The sequence below is a fragment of the Thermobia domestica genome, chromosome 2 (genome assembly GCF_964235325.1).
Source record: "Thermobia domestica chromosome 2, izTheDome1.hap1.1, whole genome shotgun sequence".
NCBI classification, from domain to species: Eukaryota; Metazoa; Arthropoda; class Insecta; order Zygentoma; family Lepismatidae; genus Thermobia; species Thermobia domestica.
Genome location: NC_137455.1, coordinates 275,715,531 through 275,735,574, shown reverse-complemented (window position 1 = coordinate 275,735,574; position 20,044 = coordinate 275,715,531). Strand labels below are relative to the sequence as shown.

Below are 20,044 nucleotides of genomic sequence, written 5' to 3'. Positions count from 1 at the left end.
GAAATAATTCTCTAGATGCTAAAAAGACAACCGGCATTGAAAAATTTGGCCAGTTTTATTCAGAGCACTCTACTCAAGAGTAACACGTAAAAGGTTAACTAATCACAAGGTGGAATTTATGAAGAAAAATGCCATCTTCTCAACTCTTCTGAACTTTGATTGATTGAGCTATACAGGGCAATCGTAACAACAAAGGCTGCGTAAGGCGCAGAGAAGTGTGATGAAAATTTCACATTCTTCAAGATGATGTGGTTGTAGGCCAACAAAGAGTACAGTGCAATCTCTCATGTATAATATCACGAGAAACATTTGCTCATTTTCCAGATTCGTTTACTTTCCAGAAAAACAATGTCACACAAGCCTGACATTTTTTCTAATAATAGGTAAGATATAAAAGAACTGTGTTTTCATACTTCCTCAATCTTATTTTACTGCCTATCGATACATGTACCTAACTTTCTGGGACAGGTCTTAAAAGCTGGATGAAATATAGAATAAAACAAAATTAGAAAACAAAAATTAAAATTAACACTAGAATTCATGAAAACTAAAAGAAAAAATAACACAGCAAAAATAAATAAAAATATCAAATAATCATAACTGAACTAAACTGGTTAAAAGCTAAACAGGAAACCTCAGAAAACGTTACCTAATTATTTCAATCGTACCAATACACGAGAATTCTGGCACTAAAAAGTGTGTTATCGTCCAAAACCGGACTAGGAATTTTTGGCAGTACTAAACGTTCCCCCGGGATCTGTGTATTCCGGGCATCTTATAAGAATAGGCCGAATACTTATTAGAATAAGGCGATCTTCATAATATGGACGGTTGATATGATGTACTAAATAGGGAAGATAAGTAAAACGAGATCCAATAAATTTTTCGTGGACCTGTCCGTATAAAACATTGAAATCTCGGTATTGTTTCAGCAATACTCCAAACTCTTGCTGATATTGTTCGGTATTTGCATGTGGACCATTGTGCTTGGAGGTACAATACGCACATCATAAATAAATGCACCCAATTTGTTGATATGTCAAAGCTAACTCCCAACGGATGTCCAAATATCGATATACTGTATTACTAGCTTTAAACCTCAAGTCACCAATGTAACTCTGAACGAGATACTTACTAACATCACACCCATAAAGTTTCATGTTTAATACTCTAAATAATGTCAAATTAAGTAAGAATTTCTTCATTTTATAGACTGGCTCACTCCAACCAATTAAAATAAAATAAAATAATATGCAATGGACATTTTCTTTCTGTCCAAAATTTTAACTTCATGATTCCATCATATGAAACTAGTCTTCAATATAACAGAGGCCAAAAATCTCAGAAAAATAATTCTTAGTTACGGAGACTATTAGATTCCTAGACATCGGTATTAAATTCAGCAGAGAATTTAGTTTATTTTTACTTGAGGAAATGTTCACTCAGAGTAAATCTCACTGTGCTCTCCCCCTGAGCGGATTCCTTATCGAATCTACGACCAACCTGCATACCAGAAATTAGCACTCTACCATAAAATCACGTGCTTTTCCAGCATTTTTTCTTAAGTATGAATAAAATTCGCTTCGTAAGGTCGGTTGGTGACCCAAATATGACATTAATTAGTGAATTAACTCAGCTTCAAACAATGCCCATTTAGTGAAGATACTAAATAACATTATCACAACAGCTTTCGTGTCATACGTGTAGCTTACATTACAGATATTATACGAAATGTTAAACTTGGGAAGTGCGTATGTAGGTACGGACTGAAAGTAACACTAGTTACATACTGTATGTAACTGGTTTAATAAATTCAATTCATTGACTTTACAACTTATTAATACTTTAGTATATATATATATATATATATTTAAATAATCTTGCACATTAGTACACTAAAACCTTGTCTTTAGATATTCGAATCTATTCAAATAGTTTATTATAAACAAATAGCCATACAGTTTACTTTTCAAATTTCCCCTGGACCGACAGATAACGTACAAACATGACGACCATTGTTTTAAGTGTATAAGTAAAAGATCGAAATTCAATCGCAAATTTGTCCTCGTTAGAATCAACACAGTGAAGCTGTGTTTTCCGTAATCAGCCAGCTCTAAATTATTTACAGCACAATAATAATTAATAAAAAGGAAATCAGTGGAAGTGCCCATTGATGGCCATTTGAAGCAGAATGCTGTGAATAAGCCTCAGTTAAGAGCAACGCTACGTGAAGTGGTCAGCAAACTATGTGATGGAAAACTAGAAATGAGGAACTTGGTGATAAAGCTATTTTCCTTTGTACTCCAATGATGTGCAGTGACGAGCTAAGAATCGTTACAATGAAGCTCTTCATCGGCACTATGCTCCACGGGTTGTTCATATCAAAGAGGGTTCTTCGATAGTTTAAGGATATTTTTCGTTTCACGACTCTTTTGAAGTGCGTATAAACGACACAACCAGGATGCATTCCTTAACCTTTTCAATGACAAAGGGAATCCTTTAATCACTATTTCCCGAATGTACATTTACCAGTAAAGGTTGAGAGAATTAGTACAACGGAATGAAACGTTCTAGGTATAATCGAATTTATAGTATACTTAAAACTACATTAAATTTCACCCCAGTCGATTTAATTCCAAAGTTATATCGAATCTTTTAGTTCGCCTATTTTACATATTTCCTCCGAAGTAATTTTTAGCAACACTAGCTACTAGACAATATGTCGTGAAGAATGTGCCATTGAACTTGTTGTTTACTTGTAATGCAAGTGAATTTCTTCATGATTTACTACTCTTGTTGGCCATTCATCGACAGCATTAGGGGACTAGCCAGTAAGTCTTCTTTATTTATTTCTCTCTTCAGAGCTCTGTGGCGTATCTTTCTACTTCCTAAGGTATGGGTTCATCTTCTAAGGGATCGTAATCTGGATCTGAAGAGCTCGAAACAGAACATTTCCTTCACAAAGGTAAGCTTTCTATGTTGAGCTCAGTGCTGTCTGCAATGATGAAGTCTAACAAGTCCAATGTTGAATTGATTTAGTGTTTAATGGCCCTTTTAACAGCGAGGATACATGAGAAGGAACTTACTGATTAACGTGGAATCCGAACCACATGAGCTCCCGCCGGAAATCGAACCCGGATCGACAAGTCCAATGTATCAGATACAACGACGCCTATTCTGTAGCCTTCAATCAGTATATCAACAATGTTTTGTGCGACTCTTTGCTCGCGTTCGTTTGTTAATCCAGCTTTGATTCTCTTTCACACTGCTCTTGTACTGAAGTGGGTGCGGGAATTTAGGGCGAGGGGGCTCTTAACTGGAGACATACCAAGGTCCGGAAGCTCAATTTGTGCAACCACCTCAAAAAACGTTGTTCCTTTTGAGGCTTTACGCGTGGAGGACGGGAGAATAACCGCTGAAGATGTCTCTACTATTAAAATATTATCTCATTGCATCGCGGCCAGAATTTTGACAGACCATTTGAAGTTGTCAAAGTCGGTTCACGGTTAGGTTCCTCGATAGCTGGATACATAGAAGATGGGCCCCGTATAAGAAGGCTTTTACACAATAAGAACATTCGTCCCTGATCTATTCTGTTCACAAGAAAAATTTAAAATTCACTACAAATCAGCCTTTTCCGTTTAGAAGTAGCCTCGGAAGTGACATTTATGAGTGTCTAAAGCATACCCCACAGACTTCTCAGACGCTTTTGATAGTGAGATACAAAGATTGCAAAGGCATGTAGAAGTGGATGGAAACTATGTTGAAAACTAGCAGAAACATATAACTCGAAAATTGAGCATAATTGGAGTTATACGTAAACAGCTCACACTTTCGATATGAACCTCGGTAAAATATGACCCAAATTTCTGAAAGTTCTTAAGTTTATTAGATTTATGACATTTATCATTATTAAACTGAACATTTTTTGTAAGGTGTTTCAGCTAATTAGTGTATGGGTTGTTCATAAGCAATAAATCTACCTTCAGTTTTACTATTTAACTAAACATATATATATATATATATATATATATATATATACTTTATAAACAAGTTTTATGGAGCAAAGAGTGCTTCTGAGTTGACACAAGTACATAGCCCAAGCAAGTCATTAGAATAAAAATTGATACTTAATTCATAACTTTGTAACTACGCATGCCAGTCAACAGTATATGTACCACCTAAATTATGTCATTCTAATAAACCATACTATTTCTGCCTGATACTTCCCAGTACCTACGATTCTTATTACTTTGCCCTTTATTTTTATTAGAATCAGTAATAACATATTTTCATACAATCGACTTCGAAGATTCCCGTCAAGAGAAGAAATGCTTGTGTCATTTGCTATATTCATAAAACAAAAGCCGTATTTTTGATTACTTCTTCTTCACAATATGAATATCTTGTTCTTACTAAATACAAAACTAAATTCTGGTAAATAAACAGAACCTAGTTTAGTTCTTTAATAATGCTTCTGAAATTAAGAGTTCAGAACAAAAACAGCGAACTTGTATTTAAAAGGAAAACTTTGAAATTAAACATACCAAACAAAATTCAAAATATCGTAGCTTCTTTCTGACGAAATTATGTGTACTTTTCTTCCATCGCATTGCACATTCCGTATGGTCTACAGAAGTACAGTACTAAAATATCAACTTCAGATGTTAACAATTTTTTCATCCTGAACCCTTTATATATTTGACAAAGGGCAGTAAAATTCCCTACTCCTCTACAAACTAATGTGTATGTTAATTCTTACCTAATGCTGTAGCTCCTGAAACGACGGCTGCTGCTGCTTTGGCTTGAACTGGCGACAAGTTTTCCAACCCAGGTGCCTGAGTAATTTCAGCAGCTGCTTTTTCTGGAGATAAATGAATCGGATCTACTTTAGTAATTGGTAAAGGAGGCGCTGCATCCAAAGGTAACGGAAATTTGGCTTCCGTTTGAGGGACCGACGATGGAACTGCAGGAGACGTGACAGGAACGGTAGCAGTAGGAGTGGCAGTCAAACTGTTAGATGCGGGAGTGAAATTCGCTTTGATAGACGTTGTAGTTGTTTTATTTGACGGTTGTGTTGAAATCGAAGCCACAGTAGAACTAACAGAAGATGGTGCCTGAGCAGACGTAGGAAGCGAAGGTTTACTTGGCGGTTCTGGTGGTAACGGTGGCTTCACAGGAGTAGGAACTGTTCCAGCTTTGGACAATGTGGCTGTGGCTGCAGGAACTACCTGCAGTACATTTCCCACCTGGACTACTTGCGTAGTTGTTGGTGGTAGTGTTTCTGCTGGTACAACCTGAAAAAAGATTACATATAAAATAATTAACTTACCCATAAATGTGATTTAGTATTAACACTTAGAACTAATTGGCTTTCATTATATTTGTTGTGAATAACTACAACTATACGCTTACATACGGGATATTTGATACTGAACATGAAATATTGTTGTAAAATGGTTTGTATGTATATATATATATATATATATATATATATATATATATATATATATATATATATAAAGTAATAACTGAAGACCCAGCAGTAACAGAGCCGAATCATATGAAAAAACATGAACATACTGGATATTCGACTACTAGTAATTATCTTTTCTCTGTTCGATTGGTTAGTAACTGATTGATCCATTATTGGATGTTTAATGGCAGAAGTCAAGAGCGAGGCTAGTTGTCCTTGTCATGATAAGGTCACATTCTGTACATTAAAAATTCACAATAAAACTTTTAAAAAAGTGAAGTTCAAGTTTATCAATTTGATATATGCCAAAAATAAGACATTAAAACAAAACTAAAACTCAAAAAGAACATGAAAAGGGTAAAAGAATAAATAACAAAATATATATAATTAGAAAGTAAGTCAAAAATACCAATAATAATAACACACGTAACACAAAATTATAAAAAGAAATCTTCCGGGCGCATTATCTATTCTGATTTCACGAATAAGTGAGAAAATGGTCACTGCTAACCGAATTATTCTCTAAAACCTGATTAATACTTTTCGGTAACCCCAAACGTTCCCTGAGGTCAGAGTATTAAGGGCATTCCACAAGAATGTGCTGAATATTCAGTGGGATGATACAATCTTTACAATACGGTTTAGCGCCACACACTAAATAAAAAATGAAATGAAATGAAATCTTTGAGTTTTACGTCCCACGTTTATGCCGGTTAGGCTAAAGGAGACGGTGATGATGAGTAATGAATGAAATGGTGGAATGAAGAAAGTGGGAGGAAACGGGAGAACCCCGAGAAAACCCACGCACACGGTGTTTGTCCACCACAAAGTTCACTTGGTGGGGGCTGGGATCGAACCCGGGACCCCAAGCACCAGAGGTGAATGCTCTACCACTGAGCCACCGCGGCCCCCCCACACACTAAATAAAAATGAGTGAGATGAGGATGTCCAATATCCAAGCATGTAAGGATATTTTATCTCGGCAACTAGTACAGGACGTAGTCTGCCAATTGTCTAAAATACATTTTACTGAGTGTTTTTTTTTTTTTTTTTTATTCTTATTGTTCTGATTCAATCCACCTGCCGGTAAGAGTAAATCCGTTAAAAGACATAATTGCGGAGAAGCGAGCACGGAGGTGTGTGCTCTAGTGCAACACTGGACAATGAGGCGCTTTTGACTGCTATGTCAGCACACAAATTTCTTGGACGTGTGCCGGGACCGAACCGACAGTGGTGGCACAGCCTAGTTGCTGTAGCTGATGGCATCTCTCAAGAACGACCTGCACTAAAGGGTGTTCGGTAAAGGCATTCTGTAGGCTTTATGATTCAGTGCCACGATGCAGCGAAAGCTAAAGCGCCTGATCGAGAGCAAGTTTAACTGCTGTTAGTTCAGCAGTGAATACCGAACATATGCGATGTAAACTCAATTCCCGACTGCCCTAGTATGACGAAAGCACAGCCAACAGAACTGTCACATTTGAACCATCTGTATAAAAGACATTAAAATTAGGATACAGTTTCAGTAACGCTCTGAACTCTTGCTGGTATTCCTCAGCTGTTTGGTACGTGATGACAATCGAAGGACAAACCTTGATAGAATGAACAGTCACGGTGGAAGAGCACAAATATGTAGCAACAGCCATGCAAATTCGTCTGTAGTGAGACTCTCATGCATAAATGTATCACGGACGTGTAGCCCAAGAACGTGCTGCATATTGGTCATACAGATCAGGCCACCACGCAACGGAATGCTAAAGAACGTTCAGAAGAAACTGCACATAGGCTACATAATTTCTGAAAATTTCTCACGAGGATTATTCGTTTGCTTCTGCATAAAGGCTAACAACAGGACTAGAACGGAAAACATCGGTAGCTAGCCGAATGCCATGGAGCCAGTTTCTCACAACTACTAGTATAATACTTTACAAGCTACGAGTCTGAACTTTTCAATTTCTTATAACTTCTGTTTCTCAAAAGTTTAACACACGAACTACCAAAGGGGTCATTTTGACCCCTCACCGTCGTTCATCATCCTTTAATTTGAATATACAAATTAATTAAAATATACAAAACATAGGGCACCACTTTTCTTCTCTCTAACCAGTGTGATTATATCCTGAATAACATTTTTCAATTATTTTTGGTTTTCTTTAAAAATGCCGATTTACCTAGAGCTACCACGGGGGTCATTTTGACACCTACCTATGTACTTTGAAAATGAAAATGAAATCTTTGAGTTTTACGTCCCACGTTTATGCCGGCTAGGTTAAATGCGACGGTGAAGATGAGAAAGGAATGGAATAGTGCAATGAACAAAGTGGGAGGAAACGGGTGAACCTCGAGAAAACCCATGCAGGCGGTGCTTGTCCACCACAAATTTCACTTCTAATTTATCTTACCCTCGATAAAAATGCCTTTTTCAATTCTTGTTTATACTTTTTATCAAGGTGTATTATTGATGTCCCCGAAATAATTGTGAACAACCATTGATTTGTGGTGGTTGTTTGAAGAACGTGTTTCACTGCTTGCGAATGATGGAGTCTTCAGGTAGTAAACGACATGCAGCAGCAGCGTTTCTAGCACAGTTATGGGATATTGACGATAGTACTTCTGATGATGAGGCCAGTAACAGCTGGATTGAAAAGGAAGATGTTACAGACCTTGGAAAATATTTTTTTCCAGTAGTTATGACAAAGAAGTCAAATATACTGATTCTGATTCTAGTGGGAATGATTCAAATGAAGAATATCAACAAAAGAATTCTTCTGAAATTACTGGTAGGCCAAATGAACTGGGGACCAGACTGTGTGGGCGATAGTGAATATAAACTACAAGAGATGCGGAAGATTACAAGAACATAATATAGTTCGTATCAAACCAAAACAAACATCACTCGTTACGCGTAATATGGATGATGCTTGTGCAAGTGCATCCAGACTGATTGTAACCAATACTCTACTGCGAAATATAAAGAAGCGTCCAGAAGTTTAGGCCCGTCGAGTTTTAGATGATCCTAACTGGTCAGTTTCTCTCGATGAGTTTAATGCAATTATAGTTTTACTGTATTTCCGTGGAGCAATCAGGATGAAGAGCGTTAAGTGTAAAGTGTCTCTGGTCTGGAAATCTTGGGATTCAGCTTCTTTCGGAATGTCATGCCCAGAAACATATATCTTATAAGGTTTATCTCAAATCTAATAGGAGCGAAAGACGTAAAACGTATTGCGTCTTATATTGCCTTTGCTTATTTTCTGATATTTGGTATCAGTTGATTGAAAATTCCCGAAGGTACTACAATCCCCATACTTATTGCACTATTGGTGAGCGATTCCTTCCAATGAAATCTTGTGGTCTATTTATTCAGTTCATGGGTAGCAAGCCGGATAAATATGGCAACAAATTTTGAATGCTTGTTGAAGTGAAGAACAAATATATACTAAATAGTTTTCCATATCTAGGAAAAGATGAAAAGAGGCTAACGAACATCCCCCTTGCTGAACATGTAGTTTTACATCTTTTGAAACTCGGGATTGCATGTAACTTGAGACAACATTTTTACGTCTTTATATCTTGCAAGGGAACTGAAAAAAATAACCGAATAAATTTGCTTGGTAATATCCGAAGCAGCAGAAGAAAAGTTCCAGCTTCCGTAGGCTTCCATAATAAAGATTTGTATACCACAGAATACTCAAAACCGTGGGCGATATCACACTCACCACATATCAATGCAAGAAAAAAAAAGTACTGATATTGAGCCCTCTTCACACTAACGTACATGTAATGAATGATCATGAAATTAAGAAAACTGAAAGTTTTGTTTTACAATCAGGAGAAAATTGGTGTAGATATTGTAGAGAAGATGTATAGTAAATATTCTGCTAAGGTTGTTAGAAGAAAATGGCCGGTATAGCTCTTTTATAACCTACTTGGTTTGGCCGCCATAAGGTGTTACAAATAGGCATATTAGTAGACAGAAAATTGGAGAAGTTCAGTCTTTTGAAGTTGGCAAAGGAACATTCTGAGAAAGTAAGACAAAAGCGTGTTTCGAAAAATTTGCCAGCAGCATCAATAACTTCTACTGGGAAAAGGAAGAAGTACCAAATTGGGACATGTAGCGGAATCAGTGGATTGAAATTTATACCTATATGCCTCAATATAATACTATTGTCAAAATTTTGATTTTCTCTTGAAACTTGTACTCGATTATATACTCACATTTTATATTTTAAGTAAATGCGTAAACTATTCGTATAATAAATGTTCCTGAGTTTATCTTTAAAAATATTTCAAGTGTACATTTATTCAGATAGTGTCCATTTTGGGCGCGGGAGAACATTGTTTGATACTTGGTTAAAGCTAGTGTCGTTTCTAAAGCATATTAATTTTTATATCAAGTTGCATCAAACGTCTTGGTTGCTAAAGGAACTCTAAATTTCAAAGTAAAAAACCTCTAAAACACAAGGGGTCAAAATGACCCCTTTGGTAGTTTTTGTATAATTAATTTCCTGGTAGTGTTAACAAGAACTTGTGAACAGGGCAGACTTTCCACCAGTTACTTATTAAATCCACAAGTTAGCTGACAAATACGTGGAAAACCAAATACTATACGAAATGCCGTCGGTTTGGAAAATTTTGGCGGTGCTAATAAATGCATTCGAAAATAATAAAAACAGAGTTGAAATTAAGTATGTTGAATGAGATTTATTTTGGAAGCAATTTGACACAGGCAAGCCAAGCCCATCCACTCATTGAAACACACGAAGATTAATCATATGTTTGGGACATATGTATATATCAGCCTAACATAAGTAAATCTACATTAATAAAGTTAATACTATTTTCTGTCACAAGTTATGTATAGTAATTTATTACAGCAAGCAAATAAGGAATAATATATGTTTTAACAAATCATTTTATACTGAATTCCAATTACTTCACATCAAGGAGCATGTAGTAAAACACTAAAAACATAGACAAGTGAGATGAAAAAAGTCCAAATGCAAATTAAATGTTCAAAAATAAAAATATTAAATTACTTGAACGCTCTCTTTGGGATGCATACTTTAATTTTTGCATAGAATCAACTGAATTTTCTTTCTTCATTGACAATATTAGATAAATTAATGGACTTTTTTTTCTGTACAATTGCTTGGACACAGTTTGGACTGGGTTTCACTCTTTTCTTAATTATTTACACAGGAGAATATCTAGCTATTTATACCTGTGAAGTTACAGAAACGCTACTCAAGCCTCCATTCTTGTGAATACATACCAGTAAATTACAAGCTAACTGAGCCACACTAGTGTTTGTCCTTAGTAATAAAGGGAGCCTCGTGCCCTTACAATACTAGTCCACAGACTTGTAGCTACATTTTACTCTTGTATATTTACACCAGCATAACAAGTGTATGAACAAATATTACTAATCTAATAGCTTTGAGAAATAGGTCCTAGGTGATGAATTGTGTCAAGTTGTTTCAGCAGGGAGGAGCAAACAGATGAATAAGCAGTAAACTGTAGCCTTAATTTGGATCAAATTAGACTACGATATAATTTCAACAAAATAATGCGATCAGCAGCCAGGCGCAGTGGAAAAATACACAAAGCAAGTTTATAGTTCAGACACAGCAATACTTAAGATTCCAAATATATGGTGTTCTCTTAAGCGATGATCAAAGATCAAGCCAAAATATCGGACATTCTCCTTCCCACTTATCTTCGAATTTTTATTTGGCTCTACTTTTTCCCCTTGTTATCTCATGAAAAATCTTACTGCAAGGGCTCAAAAAAAAAAAAAAAAAAAAAAAAATATATATATATATATATATATATATATATTATATATATATATATTGTTTCTGTGCATTGTTTCCACTATTTTCGAATAAGCAGTTCATTTTCTATCCCAATTCGGGATTCTTTCATTTCAACCTTTTCTTTATATAAGTATGGCTAGAACAAAGAAATCCCAAAGCAGGATGAAAGATGAAGTACTCACAAGAAAATAGTGAAGATAATCAACACAAACCACGCTGAAAATTTACATTGTGTATATAAAATTTCTACGAAGTACATTACTGATGGAAATAAATTTTCTTCGGATGATTCTCTCGAAAACCATCCTAATAATTTTCTTTATATTTCATAAATATTTGCTGCCAACTTTACAATATGTCACAAACAATTCCCTTGCAAAAGAGCACGAACATCACTTTACATATGGGACTGAGTTGTTTTTGGGCGAAATTTTCCAAAACAGAACAATTCTGTTCATATATAAATATTTCAATAATAACTCCACAAAATGGCACCATTCATGATTCTATTTTAAATGAAAGTGAGAAAATTTACAGCACCGTAGCCCATGTCCTTTGTTTCTCACTCTTGCATTTATTTTTAAGAGGTTTCATTTTTAAGAAAAGCGTAACAAAACACACTATACTGGGTCGTTACACATAAAATGTCTTTCTTGAGTAGTTGAAAAGATGGCCAATTTGCTATAACTACAGACAATATTTTAACACGCTCAGGATTTCTTACAATCATTTTACTTGCAAGTAGCTGTAATTCCTAAAAATTGCTTGCACTTCCAAGCTTTCGGCTCTCCCCTAAAGCCTTGGTCACGGATATTAGAAACAAATAAACACGCAAGAAATATTAGGAACATAAATGGAATAGACTTACTTGGATATTGGAGGAGGAAGAATCGCTAATTATATTATCATTGAAAAAAAACTTTCTGTAAGATTTAAAATAATGTTAATTCTATAATATTAGACGATTTAAACTAGCACCCTATTATTTTTGTTTGCTTTAAGGCATAAAAAAGCAATGAAGAAAAAGAAGAACCTATATATCATTACGATATACGAATACAGATTAGAACATAATGCTGAAGAAGCAAGTTCAAATATATGGCGTGCATTATGTGAGGGCACAGTATGCATCAGCACCATTCAATGTTGATTTGTCAAATACAAGGGAAGATATATGCATCTAAGAAAAATAATCTTAAGGAAGGCTGCCATTTGTGCTTAACCCTCAAGATTCGGACTAACTATCCAGCAAGACCACACAAAATCAACCCCAAAATACAGAGGATCTTCGAGTGTCTACTGCAACTATGTGCCATAAACTGGCTACCTTACGTGAAGCGAAAAACTTTGATACGTGAGTACTCCATGAGCTGACATGTGTTCAAAAAATGCATCACTTGGAAATCTGCAGTTCTCTTAGTTTAAGATATCAAAGAGAGCCCTTTCCACATCCAAGTCAACTAATTAAAATGGGTGCTATACGATAATCGTAAAAGGTTATCACAACGCCTTGACGTTAACGAAGCTCCTAAACAATATCCAAACCCGTACTCCCTTCCAATAAGATCATGCTGATTGTCTGATGGACAACTCACCAGGTATGCTTCCCAACTGTACATGTATTTTGTATACTCTGATAACAGATTTCGATAGCCTTCCCAAAGGTGCAACATATCTCAAAGTTGTAGCTACTAAATGAGCAAAAACAATGAAGTTATTTGACAATAAAGATTTCAGAAAGTTGAACTAAGATAATGATAAAATTTTAGGATAAATTCAAGTAACTTCAAAGTCACTTCAAGTACTTTCAGCAGTCTGCGAGAAATTTTAGTGATACCATACATCCCCATTGAGGCTATATAAAAGTATCATCATCAATGCTGTAAATAATGCAGTGCTGCCAGCTCGATATGCGCTTTTTTTATTTTCAAATGGCATTACGTCATGTTATTACGTATATAAGATAACTACACAATGTATATCTAACACGTAGTAGCGTTACAAACTTCAAAAATTATTTGAGGAGATTGAATGATATAGCTTTGATCAATAGATTCTAAAATACATGAAAAAAAAAAAAAAAAAGATAGTTTCTAACGAAAGTAGTTCCAGGACTACCCTAATCTTAAGTACAGAAGTATGTACACTGAGTCAATAGTTCTGTCAGAATATAAAATTTATCGATAATTTTGTAAAGAACATTCCAAATGGAGTAGTTTCCAAATTATTACAACACGTCTCTCACATTGAAATGTTTCAAGTATACAAACCGTAGAATATTACAGTGAATTAAACAAATAATTATCAAAGAAGCAAGCAGGGATACGAGAGCGTCGAAAAAGTAAGTAAATGAAATCAATCTGTTAGTTCTCGGCGTGGTCTTGTGGTTAGCATACCGAAATCACAGATGGCACAGTAGGGTTCGAATCTTATCAACTCCATTTATTTACTTATTTATTTTTACGTTTGGTGAAAAACAATGAAGAACAGCAGACAACTTTATACGTATGCGAAATATCGTAAAATGCCAACACCAAGAAAATAGTATCAAAGCGATGGCTTTGATATCATGTTATGTAAGTATAGGTTTCACTGGAGACTCGCTGCTACAACCCCGACTCAAATGTTAGAAAAACTGGTAGTTTACGATTCAAGAGACTATCCTAACTTCAGAAACAAACATCGCTGTTTATTTCTATACCACCATAAATATTTCATGTGTAACGACCCAACATTACAGAGTTAAATTAATTGAATTTTCTGTACAAATGCAGAAGTAAACGTGATAAATATATATGAGAGCTCGGGCGAACATAGTGGTAAGGACCACTTTCTGTGAAATTGAGTTATTAGGTGAAATGGGTTGGGATCGAATCACAGAATAGTATGTGGGTATTATTATTTCGAAACTGTGCCTGCAAATGCCAGGGGAAGCTTGTTTGGTGCATGGGAATATTGAACCTTCCTTTCCAGTTAATCGAGGGGGCACCGTAGCTCGGTAGTACAGCGCTTACCTCTAGTGCGTGTGGTCCTCGATCAATCCCCGACCAAGTAAGTTTGTGGTGGACAACATCGTGCTCGTGGATTTTCTCGGGGTTGTCCCGTTTCCTCACACCTTCTCATTCCACCAATTCTTTCATCATCATTTACTTGCTTTAATCATCGCCCCCTTAGTCTAACAGGCATAATCGTGGGACGTTAAAGATTTCATTTCATTTCATTTTCCAGGTTAATCGAAAGTTAGAAAATGTGACACACTATTATGTTCTCTCAAATCGCTCGTATATATTGAAAGCCTAAACATAAATTACATCACTGCTTCGGTAAAGAGGTGAGTGCTAAAATATTACCTGCAGCATATTGCCAGCTTGAACCACGATTGACGCTTTAGGAGTTGAAGGAGTAGTTGGCACTGGTGGAAGTTCTGCCGGAACAACTTGTAAAACATTACCAACCTGAAAATTCCCATAATTAAATTAATGCTATCACATTATTCAAACAGCATTAAGTTTGTATTTAGAATATACTTTGTGTAAATACAATTAGGTAATACATACAACATATATCAAACTGAAGTCCGCCATTTCTTAATTCAGTTACTCTTTGGACTGCCTCTGCAAATCCAACTAAACAGACGGGGCACCCACTACATATTCGGCTACCACAATGGCGAAAAATCTAATAAATCATTTATTTTGGATATATATCCAATTGACGGGGCTGATTGTGTGCGACATCTTTGTATTTTAGCCCACTGGTTAATATGGGAATCGTTTGTGTTTCCTTTGAAATCAATAGGAATCTGCATTCTTTAATTTTACTGATTTCTTTTTTAGATCTACTTAGATATCCCTTATTTTGTATAACTAGAATTTGTCATATAGAATTGTAATATTTAATAACAAAAATTCATTCTGAAAAAGCAATGAACATATAAATAGATTTGAAGAAGAAATAAGCAAACTCACATAATCAAAATTTCAGTTAATTTCGAAGAAAACAGAAAAAAATATCCCACATAAATAAATGGGCTAAAATAAAAAAAAAAACAGTGTAGGTAGTCAACAACGTTAACAAGCTTTTCCAGGCTAGAGAATAATTTAAGCATTATGTATTTTGACAAACGTATATTAATTAAAGCGGAATATTAGACATTTTACTTTAATAAAATTTACTGTAAAATTCTTTTTCGGGTATTATCTAAGGCTTGAAATAGAATACTTAGTTTTTTGTTCTAAATTTTACATCCTTTGAAGAAAAAAAAAAAAAAAAAACATGAAGAACGTATGATTTATTAAGTAGCCTCTCACTTCAGATATTTACAACTACTTACATTTATGTTTTAAAGTCACATTTCAAGATTAAAAAACATTTCATTAGATCGAAAGCACTAGAAGGTGTCCACAATGTAAAAGTAAAGTAATGTTGCTTCTACTCTATTGCACCAATATTTACAGCAGTTAAGTTTTCACACAGTAAACATTTGGGAGTTTTTATGTACAGCTAATATCCTTCAATGTTAATAAGCAGCTGTTAAATTACACTTCTCGCCAAGCACTCTAAGGTATTTATGGAATAACTAATAAACAGGACCTCTCAAATTTCTCCCAAAAATCTGTGTTTCGAAGCATATATCATTTTCGATGAAGGAAAAAAGACAAGAATCAGGAGATATCGGCAGATATGCTCACACTTGTACTGTTATTCTTACAGGTAGTTTTTTTTTTTTTTTTTTTTTTTTTTTAAATTCAGGAAGTTACGTGCGTAAATAGCATCAGCTACTAATTTGGCACAATGTACTTCTAAGTCATACTAAGGAAGGTTTCAGCCTTAACCATCTTTTCATCAACGAAGAAATGTCAATCTACGGTATTTCACTTTGACTAAGTAGCTTTCATGCTTCAGTACATCATGGAATTTTCACTCCAAAAATTTAACTTTGTGTCTGTTTATCTTTGCAGATAAATATAATATTGCTTCACCCGGGAAGCAGTCTTCAAAAAGTTATATACAAACGTGAGTCACAAGTCTTGCAATATTTCCCAACCCAAACAGCAGGCGTGTGTATATGCCGTTATCGATCGTAAGTACAAGGTCAAATTGGTCCAAAAGATAGTATGGCAAACGGACTATTTAACACGGAGGTCATTACTCAATCAGTATCTTCTGTCAGTTTTTAGAGGCAGTGACAACGAGTACTCAGCAACGTCTGATACGTGAACTGTTACTGTATGAGTTCGAACTAGGGCACAACGCTGCGACAGCAACCCAAAACTTTGTCATGCGAAAGGGGAAAGTGCAGGGGACCACAACACAGAAAGTCGTTGTTTCAGAAATTTGTACAAAATGAAAAAATGTTTAAAATTAAAAATGTCCGAGGACATCAGGACAACAGATTCTGAGCTCATATGACACCACTGAGGAAAATTCATCCACCAGCACACACGATATTTGGCAAATCACTTCGGCATGTCCCAGCCACTGTAGTGTGTGACGTTCAAGTAACTCCAGAAAACAATCAGGAGCTGCTGTATTGTAACACACAAGATGATCTCAATTTAGGCTCAGAGGAGAGTGAATATATGCTGGCAACTGACGCAAAATCTACGCGATGTGCGTTTCCTGGAACGGAATTGTCACATGTCACGAAAAGAGAATATTTTTCTGAAATTCACATATGCAAAAACAGAGGTTGAACAGGGGCCAACTTTACGAACAGGGTCGTTTCGAGTGTAAAGTAATGTTGTGTGTATGGTAGCACTACGATGGGTAATTCACTTCTACTCCATTCTTAAAAGGTTGCACTATCAACGCTGACCATTATTCCAAACAGTTGGAGCGGATGTATGCTGCACTACACCAAAAGTATACTGAATGGTGAACTGAAAGCGCCCCTGCTGTAACATAACGCAAAATCACGTAGAACTCGTAAAACACAAAAAACAGGAACTTGATGGTATCAGACTGATGCCAAATCCGGTATATAGTCCTCATCCTGCCCATTCGATTTACAACCAGTTTCGGTCCACTGCGCATTGCCTGAAAACACAATCAACCGGAGCTGGAAACTGCAATGACTAACTTCTCTGTCTCTATAAAGACAAGACGTGGTATCGACCTGGAATCGAAGAACTGGGAGGAAAGTAGCTGCAGACAATCCAACATGAGGGACTGAACTTTGCATGTTAACCTGCTTTCATTGTACTGTAATCAATACAGGTACACTCATGTCCAAAATTATTGTTGCATGTCTATAAATTTGTTGTTGTAGGAATATAATTTGATAACGAATTTGCACGGTATTTCTTACAACATTAGTATTCGGCAAAGACATGTGTATGGCAAATTTCACTGTCAGAAGAACAGTAAATAAGAACAATAAAACGTTCTGTACATTTAGCAATATTTTGCTTTACTCATCCTAATTTTCGTATTTATAATTCTTTTCCAATGAAATTTACCACAAATATACATTTCCCTATTATACACACAGTATCAGTATTAAAAGAACCCTGCAAAATCATTTTCAAATTATATTCTTACAAGAAGACAGTTAAAGATACGCGACAATCATTTTGGACATGAGTGTACATCCGCGCCGACTACGTGGGTGCTCCGGCACCCACACAAATAATTTTGTGGGTGCACCGCGCCCACAAGATTTCTAGTTTGATAGAAACAAAATTAGATAAAAATTTCTCATTCTGCCATTATCTAAAAATAATAAGCAATTAAAAAATTGAGGTGGAAGTTAAAATTTCTAACCTCTGAAACATATTTGTTTGTTTCAAATATGTTTGTGCAGAGGCAACCAAGCAACATACTCCCCCCAACCATGCCTGTCTCTGGCCTAGTCAAAGGCAGTCCCATGACAGTGTTCATAAAAGGAAATCAATTTAAATATATGATTCATTTTTTACTCCATTGAATACATATAACACGGCCCGCCATTGATATGCACCCACATAACTTTTGAAAAGTCGGCGCCGTTGCACAGGTATATTACCTAGTTGTGCCATAAATACTGACACAACATTGGAAATGAATTATTACGAAAGTTTTTAAGATACTTTAATATCCTTAATGTATAGGTTACTTACAGGTCTAATGAATTGGTTTATAGCACCAATTACTTTTCAAATTGGTCGCCTCTGGCTTTCATACAGTTCTTAAGTCTGCGTCCACTCATCTATAGAATTACGCTCTGTCTCTATAGGGAAACCCGCCACTGCCTTCACCAGGGAAAGTTCCAGACTGTCAATATTGGTATGCTTCTCCTTACAGACCATGCTCTCAAGCACTGACCACAACTTGTAGTTTAATGGCTTGAGGTCAGGGCTGATAGCAGTCTAATCATCTGGAGCAATGAAGGCTGGGACATTTCTCCTCCGCCACTCCTGGGTGGAGTATTCATTGCGGGCTGGTGCGCAATCCTGTTAGAAGGTCCAATGTTGCTTCCTGAACAAAAAGTCACTCACAGGCTTCACAGCAGGGTTCAGAACAGTATTTTCGTATACTCTGGCTGACGCTTTCATCCCTTTTTCACAAAAATGCAACTTGGTGGTGCCATCATACGCCACTTCCCACCATACCTTGACTGATATCGGATGATGACTGCTATGGATCTTCAGGGTTTTCTCCCGAGATTCCTGGGAAGTTCCCCGAGATTCCTGGAAAGTTCAAGCATACACTTGGTCATTTTGTCGATTGAAAGCTTCGTCAATGTTGAATATCTTTTCATCTGTGAAAAGAATTCTCCTGTGTCCATTGTTTGCGTAACGCTGCAATAGGCGTTTTGCTTTTATCACCCTCTGCTCTTTTTGACATACATTGAGGAAGTGACCTGTACTTCGCCGGTAAGCCTTCAACCCAAAAGTCACTTCTTAAGACACGAGAAACGTTCAGGAAATGTTCAGTTGGAAATGTTCAGCTCACGAGAAACCACTGACTGCTTTCGTTACAGGATTTCTCTGAAAACGGGCCACCAATGGTTGCACTAACTTTTTGGTTCTTACTCTACGTGGGCGGCCTTGCCTTGGGCAATCATCAACTGTCCCAGACTCCATGAATCGCTTCATGGTTCAATACAAGAAAGATTTGCTAATATTCAACTTTTTAAGTGTTCTGAATATCACGGGGCTGATTAACACAATTTATGAAGAGCTATTTCTGCCACACGATTTTTGTAATCGACCCACTCCATAGCTACACTTCCACAAACACACACTCTCTATGACAGCTCAACTCACAATGACCCACTCCACTCTCTTGCACAGGCAGATTGACTGCGACCTTAAGAACTGGATGTACACCCTGCCTCAAAACTGGTGTCACTATTTATGATATGACTAGGTAAATACCAGAATATTGCAAGACTTATACATCTGTACTTTTTAAGCAAATCCTTCCTTCATAACCTGAAATAATGTAATTATTAGTGTAATGAAAAGAATGGGAGATAAACGTGAATATTTTTTAAATCCAAAATTGTACGCCTGGGATTGAATACGGAATCCCCTCACAACCTGAGACTTAAGATTTTCTCCTCGATGTTTTCCCAGCAGACGAATGAAATTTCGTTTTAAAAGATCGTTCACCAATACCTCGCACAATGAAAGATATTAGTCATGTACCAAAAGTCCGAAGTTTGCTCTGTTAGAAAGCGTAAGTATTTTACAAAATGGTGCAAAAACAGCTCTATATCTTACATGATTCAGTAAGTTGACACTGTAATACTTGCTTATTTTAAATTAAA

The 20,044-nt window shown here is 36.1% G+C and overlaps 1 protein-coding gene across 3 annotated transcripts in view; it reads right to left on the bottom strand.

Annotated features, from left to right (window-relative positions):
- The window catches only part of LOC145678505 (uncharacterized), a 393,685-nt gene that overhangs the window by 234,971 nt on the left and 138,670 nt on the right, over positions 1-20,044 (bottom strand). For all 3 annotated transcript variants that reach the window (XR_014130402.1, XM_081748725.1, XM_081748726.1), the window contains exons 6-7: positions 14,640-14,744; positions 4,763-5,297 (exon numbers count right to left, since the gene is read on the bottom strand). Coding sequence is in view for 2 of the 3 variants with exons in the window: in XM_081748725.1 (XP_081604851.1) it covers positions 4,763-5,297; positions 14,640-14,744 (640 nt within the window). In the remaining variant the exon portion in view is untranslated. The remainder of the gene's footprint in view (positions 1-4,762; positions 5,298-14,639; positions 14,745-20,044) is intronic.